The sequence below is a fragment of the Nymphaea colorata genome, chromosome 13, assembly GCF_008831285.2.
Source record: "Nymphaea colorata isolate Beijing-Zhang1983 chromosome 13, ASM883128v2, whole genome shotgun sequence".
NCBI lineage: Eukaryota > Viridiplantae > Streptophyta > Magnoliopsida > Nymphaeales > Nymphaeaceae > Nymphaea > Nymphaea colorata.
The window spans coordinates 377,131-385,319 of NC_045150.1; the positions used below are offsets into that span (position 1 = coordinate 377,131).

Sequence of the window (8,189 nt, forward strand, 5' to 3'; positions counted from 1 at the left end):
ATTATTTTAAAATATTTTAAAACTCTGGCAATTTGTGCACCCTGAGAAAAGCGATCTAACCAGATGAAGTGTTCAAGTCTCCTGCGGTTTCCACAGTCCGTGTTAGTTGTCTGGTCTACATAAGCCGAGTAGAAAATATTCATATTTTTCTTTCGTCTTCCAGAATCCAGCGTCCGTGTTGCAAGGTTCACGTGACGAAGAACATGAAAAAGAAAAAGAAAGAAAAACTTGCTGTAAAAATCGGATCTTTGTTGGCATCTTGGGGATCAAGTGCTCTCTGCAATAAGCTCCAAAGACTCTTTCAGCATCGTAAGGGAACACGTCGGTCCCTCTTTCCCTCGCACTCTTCTCTCTCTTTCTCCGTGTACCATCTAATGGCAAAAGTCCTCAAAATGGGTCCACACGCCTCACATGCTTTACTCTCTGCTACTGTCACATCAGGAATTTTAACCATGTCCATGCACCAGTGCAGTGAAGTAAGAAAAGTGGAGATGAGAAAAGCTTTTGTTAAACGGTTAAACTGTTCTTTTTTCTTTTTTCTCGCCACACTTTGTCACTTTTCGTCGTACTTTTTTCAGACTTATTTATGAAGAGTTATTGGCATCTTGTAGCCTTCTTCACGTGTTAACTTGTGCTCAAAATGGCTTTGATCTATTGAAAGGGCTCGAGGCCTGGAGTTGAGATCGAGTAAAATCATCATCTCTTGAGCTTGCTGTGCAAGTATTCTTTGAAACTCAGGGTGACTTATGGCTGTATATTTTTGGTGAATTTTGAGTGCATAGCTGCGATGCGCTCTTTTGCTTTGATCAACTTAAATTGCCAACGTGTGGAACATATACATATTCTGCACATTGAAACTCATACGTCTAGAAAATGGCACAACATTTCTGCCAAGTAGTAATTTTAGCAGTTCAGAAGTCTGTTCTTATCAGATCAACCATGTATATAAACCATAATCTTTTCGTTTTGAGAAGGCCTTGATAGAGTGGCTTAACCTGCCATACCTACAGTAATGCTTAAAAAATTGTAAAACCTCAAGTCTGAAAGACTTCAACCACAACAAATTTAATCAAAATGGCCAAAATTATTCAAATCTCAAGGAAACTTAGGATAGCCTTGTAGGTAGTGGTGGGGAATCTAATGCAGCAGAATCAAGTTCAGAATTGGAGATTCATATTGTCATGACAGATCAACTGCTCATTTTTGCATCGAAAATGGTGTAGTTCACGCTTTCAGGAGAAAAAAGGAACTCCATTGACGCATGGATTCAGAATGCCAGATTTGTCATTGAGTCAGGTCCTGATGAGGTCCCAGTTGAGTTATCAGGTCTGTCTCATACTTCTAGCCAGTTCCTTGATTGACTCCATAATAAGCTAATCAAGCCTACTAGGTTATGTAGGGCTCGGCTTGAGCAAGGTCTGAAGCATACTGTCAAAGACTGTGAAAAGACCTGTGCTTTGTCAAAAGGATATTTCATGTGAGTTTTTCTTTATTTCTTTTCTGTTTCACCCCTTCCCTGCTAAGCTTTCATGGGGTTTCTCTAAAAGGAATATGAAGGTACTGCCAAATCCAAAATATTCGTGCTTTATGTTCACTTTAGCATGAAATGTAAGGAATTTATTATTTTCCTGTAAATTCAGTTAACAATAAGAATTATACTTATCAGAGCATGTTCAACTTGTTTTCTTGACCCGTCTACCTGTGTAGGCTCCTCTCTGTACAGACTGACCAGGTGGCCACCAAGATTTTATAAGCACTTGTTTGAATATGTTAGATATTGCAGCTTGATGCTGCCCAAACAAAGACAGCACAACTGTCAAAAAATTGGAGGGATCTTCATATGACAAAAAGTTTTTAATTTCAAGGGTCAATGCAGAAAATTAATGAGGAAAGGCCTTAGGTGGCACAGTGGATTCCTTCACTTCTAGGCATTCTTAATTGGTGAGCCATCCGCAGCTGCTGAAACTGGCAGAAATAGTACGATTGCAAGTTGGCAGTCCGTCTGTAGATCTCCTTGGGCCAAGGGCTCTTCATGACTTAATTCCAGCCACTTCTGCCTAGATAAACATATGAGCTGCTTTCTTCAACCAACTGGGCATTAATCCACGGACCTTATCAACTTGGCCCTTTTCTTTTCCACGTAACAGAGCTTTCGTATTAGAGAACAAACATACATTCTACGCCACAATTGTGAAAGATCACTTTCATACCAACCCACACACCTACCAGTAATATCCGAATGCAAAGTTTCCTTTATAATTTCCAAACAAGAAAAACAGCAGGAGAAAAGAGAAACTGCAAAATCCAATTGACAAGCTTGAATTTGGTACAGATTTTCATCCAGCATCTAGAGGAGAAATTACATGATGAATAAATACCAGTATGAAAATTGGCATGAGGTAGGGTTAATTTTTACACTTCATCCAAACCGTTCCCATTCAAGCTAGTCCAAAGCTCTATAGATCACAACAAAGCAGGGTAATATAGCCCTTGCATTAAACACGTAAAGCTCATCTAAACTTGAGTATGTCCCGGAGTGACCTGCAACCGAGTCATACCCACTACAGGAGGTTAGCTCCTCGATGGCATCATGGTTCTTCTTGATTCTCCCAGCGATTACTCGGCAGACCAACATGGCCCTCTTCTCATTTGATCTGGTTTTCATGGAATCATGAGCTTTGCCACTACTAGCAGTGGTGCAAATCCCTCCAGTTCCTTCGATCTTGAAACCATTCTTAATGATATTACATACATTGCAATCGGCAATTGAGTTACAGAGAGTAGATGTTCCATTAAGACCAATTGAACAGATGAACGTGGTGCAATGGAACCTGAGTAGTTCATTGCCGTCTGCTATGCATCTGGCGTGCTTCTTAGTGAGCTTGTTCGCCTTTGCCTTCACTGAATCCCTATAATCTTCAAACTTGTTAATGGTCTTCTGACTGTTGTGAACCTTCAGGATCCTGTCAATCTTGCACACCGGGCTTTCCTTTTTCAACCAACTTGATTGAAATATGATCTCGACTATATTTCTGCTCGAGTCATCTGGCCCAAGTTCAGATACTGTGCACAAACAAAAGACAGGGAAAGTGAACAGTTTATAACCTTTACTGGAACAGGACCACCAGTGCAACAATTATAATATTTAATCACAAGTGCAACAATTATAATATTTAATCACAAACCCCACAGTTCCTGATCTGACACTGATAACATGAGAGAATTCACTAAAAATAGACGCAGGTTTATGATAAAAAAAAACAAACAATCAGGCAAGAACACAAGAAGCAAAATCCTTGCTTTACAAAAGGTTCCCGCGTTCTTATGAAATTAGGAATTTTCAGCTGAAACAGAGGTTCTTCTCATTTTGAATATAACCCCCTGAAGTAGCAATTGCAACTATTCTTCCGTCTTTCCAAATGAAGTTATATTTCGGATAAGAATCAAAAGCACACTAAGGCTGTGCTTGGGAAGTGGCAACAAGGGAGTTGATGAAATAATGGTCAAATACATTGATGATGGTTAATTAGGAGATGGCAGCAAGATGGCTATGCATTTAACAAAAGAAATGAGACCCTTTCTCTTTTGTATTTACACTAGGATGTGGATTTAGCAGTTGCAACTTCGTAGAGGTGGTAGCCACCAAATACAAGATTTAGCAACTTCAAGTTTCGGTAAAGTATAAGCTTCCTCATGGCAGCTCCCAAAAAGGGGACCTAATCATTTTCCGCTTATATGCCGCATAAAAGGTATCTGTTGAAGAAATAAAACGCAATCAAGATTGCATAAGTTGTATACAAAGAAGAGCAGGACAGAAAATGACACGATTACATAGTCAAAATCGGCCATTTGATGCTTATCAGAGGCTGGAGAAACGCAAAAAGAGGAAGAAGAAACGGGTATATGAACAAGCATTTACCAGCGTGTTTGGTGGACAGATGAAGCTCCAACGTATCAGCTTTTGCAAACATCTCACCGCAGTGACCGCAGGCATTGATACTAGTACCTCTGGGGGACGCAAATCTTGACATCCCACTGAGAGGATCGACCACAGCATGGCACTCGTAGCAACCAGAAAGCCGCTTCAATTGGGCTGCTCTCAAGCTTCCACCATTAAATGTGGACGAATTAGAGGAGCAAGAGAAAGCTTTGCTGCTAACGCTGCCGCTGCTGACGCTCCTAACCTCACTGGGGCAGGACTTAAGAGGCCTTCTAAAGCCACCGACATTCACGATCACATCGTTCTTGCTGTGTATGCATTTCTTCACAGCGTCGGCCGTGATCTCCGGCCTTTGCATCACCCGAGTGTTGTCCCTGAGATTACAGAGAGAACCAGAGCAACCAATCTTCTTGTACTTCCTGCGTTTGTCACCGGCTGACTCCAGGTGCGTGCAAGTAAGCAGATCCCTTAGGACCGACCAAGAAGGCGGCCTCTGCAGAGAGGAAGAGAATGGTTTGTGGGTTCTGTCAAGGCCCGAGTGCGCCCTCCTTGCTGGCTTTCTGTGCTTTCTGCTTTCTGCCATGAGTCGATACGCTTGAAGACCTTCCTTTTCAAAGAAGAGGCTATTAAGCTAACCAACACTCATCCCCAATCAGAGCCCTTAAGTACAGACAGAAAGAAGAAATACTAATTTTATTGGATGAACAGTGCTGGGGCATTGAGCTGACAGTCTTGAAGAATGGAGAAAGGAAAAATGATGATAATGGCGGTATGCTGCAGATGATGCCGTCGACGATTAAATCTACAGGATGGCAGCGAGGCAAATGTGAACCCCACGCAGAGGGAAAGGGTACAGATTTTATTTCCTCACACGCAGAAACGTTTACCTTCCATTCACATACACATCGCACGTACAGCTGAAACAGTGATGGACTGTGCATCCCCTCTGCCTTTCACCTTTTTTACCATCTCTTCTGTTCGGTTGCGGTCCACAGTCGAGACTCTGTAGGCCCAAGCCTCAGCCAGACATCCTCCGCTGCCTCCAAGCATTACACTTTTTTTCTTTTTTTTTCTTGAAGATCCGGTGAGAGACCAACCTTTTGACTCGATCTCTATATTTCTGTGCCTCACGGGGTCCTTTGAGTTACAGACCTGGATCTGGTGTGGTCCGTGCATGTTATGTTGTTAGATTTGATCCAACTCGAGAAAGCTGCAATTCTTGAAGGGCTGGTGTGAGTGGTCGTCTATGCCTACATCAGACTGCATGTAGTTCTGCTGCTGGTGTGCAAGATGATAAGAAAATTGCCAAGGATGAAACAGAGAAGAGTGTTGCATGTTACTTTAAATTGTTTTAAATTATTTTTTATTTTTATATTTATTTGGTTAAAAATAAAATTATATACATATATTTTTACCAATTCAGAGCCAGTTCAGTTGTCTAAGACCAATTTTTATGACATTAGTAATAATAGTAGCTGGTATAATGCGTTTTACCCTTTTTTTCTTTTAAGGGTGCCCTTGTACTTTTCAAAGCACTCATGTAATCATCATCAATGGCTCATATATTTTATTTATGAAAGGTGTTTTGATGAGAAACTGCAAATTTATGAGTTTTTTTTTTTCTTTCTTAGGTTGGATATGGATTTTGTACATGGGATCTGTATGAGACTAAAGCCGAACCTTTCCCATGTCCAACCACATAACTGTTCTCGAATCCAATCAAATCGGAATCCGACTGAATGTCATTTCTTAAATCCAAATCCCACCGAATTACCTATACAAATCAGATTTTTTGAGGCACTTTGTGTCATTTTTTTTTATTTATTTTCAGATATTTTTAGTGGATTTCTTCTTTGTTAACGTTGCTATAAAATTTTCCTATTTATTTTAATAAAAAAGTTTTATAATATTTTTTGCGGATTCACAAACAACTGAGCCTGAAGCACTGAATAATCTGCAGCTTGGCAGATTGAAAATTGCAAAGACAGGGCCAGCAAAGCAAGGCCTGGGGAGCAGAGCTCAGTCGGGTCCGTGTTTGGTCAGCAACCCGCGCCAAGATTTCCCAAAGATATGCAGTTTGTCGTCCACTGGATGCGATCCCTCAATCCAAGAAACAAAACTTCCATTACGATTTCAATTTGCCCATTGACCTAACGCACTTATGTGAGTGAATGGAATCCAATGGACAACAACAGAACGGGGAACAGATCTGAAGTTTTTGTTGGTGATAGCGAAGAACGTACCTTAAGCTTTTGATACCGTTGAAAACATTATTAAATTTTCGCATTATTCTTCTTCAAGTTAAATAAAGAGAAGTTAAATAAAGAGAGTCTGCAACTAAGTCACATGGGTATTTCAATAAAGTTTGTCGCAAGTGCATTGAAAGTGAGTATTTCAATACATTTGAGTAATTTTCAGCTCGAAGTTGATCCAACCTACTTAATTTTACTTGATTTAATTTTTTCTAACTCAGTTTTTATTTTATTTTTTGAAGTTATTACTCATTAATATATAATGTTTTTATGTATATATATATATATATATATATATATATATATATAGTATTGCATACCCATATTTTCTAAAAGTTGTTAGGTTCATACCCATATATTTGTATCCACACCTGAATTATATCTGTACCCATGTGACGTAAGACAGAGAAATACTTAAAACATATTTGGAATAAGTTAAGATGTTTTTTTTTTTTAAAGTTTATTTAATTAGGTGCAATTTTTCAGTGGGGAAGTAAATTTATTGCAGTTTTTCTTTTCTTTTTTTCAAAGCTTTACTCATCAGATTGGTGGTGGGAATGTAAAGTGGTAGGATATAATTTGTTATATTTTGGATTTGTTTAGTCTTTTTTAGTAAACAAATTTGGATCTGAATACTAATCAGATTTGAAACCGGTATGTAGTTTAGTAAGCTAGTCTGAATTTGAACCGATATGGGACTGGGACGAGATCAGGTAAACAGAAAAGCCATTACATACAAGTGTTCAGATCTTATACTGCTCAAATCCAAATTCGATTTCAAGAAATGGAGCGTGAGGGGAGAAAGGGTGAGGGCATCGACCCTCTTGTTTTGTTGGGTGGTAGGATGAAATATTCATCACAGTTACCTGCATGAATCGGTGACAACCCGTCAATTCATCATAGCCCATTCAGCAGTGCCATGTTTTCATTTTCACCAAATCTTTTTTAGGAAAATTACATCTTATTATTTATTGTTTAATTATTTTATGTTGCAAACTTCATGTTTCTGTTTCGATTGAACAAATTCCACTGCGTTTGTTTTGATTGCAGAAATTTATACACTGATAAAGAAATCCGATGAATCAAAATTTATATCAAAACTCATTAAGATCAACCTTATTCATGTCATGAATTTTCCAATCATATTGGTTTGTGTAGTAGGGTTGTTAGAAAACAATTAGCACCCATCTGAATATCTTCGCCAAAGATATGGATGACCCGAATATTGGGCGGCGCTCTAAATTCCACATACGCACACAAAGTTCCACATATATTTATGACCATATCCATTCTTGGATTTCGGGTCACTTTCATCTCGCGGCTGTTAAAACGAGAGGTAGGTAAGACGGTGCAGAAACAAGAGTAAAAGATACAAATCTCTCTCTCTCTTTCTCTCTCTCTCTCTTTCTGCTTTTTATTAATTCAACTGTATAAATGCATCCAAAATGTTAAAATTTCTAAACTATGCAAATTAGAAGTATATTTTATAAGTTTCAATAACTTTAAAATTTCTAAACCATGCAAATCGGACGTAGCTTTTATATGTTTTAATAACTGATGGCCTTAACCTTGTAGGCTTAGAAAAACCTGAACTAGTTATCAAAACTTCAAAAAAAAAAAAAAAAAAAACTCTTATAATTGCATATAATTTGGATACGTCTGTGTGATCAGATATGCCCCCCTCTCCCTCTCCTAAGATTGGGTCGAGAGGAGCACTCAACCTTCTTGACTTGAGACCTTCAGTATGCATCTGAAGTTGAACCAACGATCATGAGTGCCAAGATCAGCTACTGCAAGCAGCGACTATTATGTACATCTACTGCAACCATCATCGCAGTTTCCGTCTCCTCCCTTCCACCAAGCCCCAACGCAATTATGCCATGCCAACTACGTTGATTTGAAACAAACATGATAATTATGTACTTGTTTCCAAGAAGAGGTTGGTTCTCAGCAAATGACAGTCTCTTTAAGCTATGAAATAATCTCGTCTCATTGCC

General features: G+C 39.0%; 1 protein-coding gene across 1 annotated transcript; it reads right to left on the reverse strand.

The window, feature by feature from the left end:
• Positions 1-2,284: 2,284 nt before the first annotated feature.
• On the reverse strand, positions 2,285-4,989 carry LOC116266569 (uncharacterized). The gene is made up of 2 exons (XM_031647821.2): positions 3,920-4,989; positions 2,285-3,063 (listed from the first exon to the last, which is right to left on the reverse strand). The coding sequence occupies exons 1-2, from the start codon at positions 4,521-4,523 to the stop codon at positions 2,444-2,446; spliced, it is 1,224 nt and encodes a 407-aa protein (XP_031503681.1). The 5' UTR covers positions 4,524-4,989; the 3' UTR covers positions 2,285-2,443.
• Between the last annotated feature and the right edge of the window lie 3,200 nt (positions 4,990-8,189).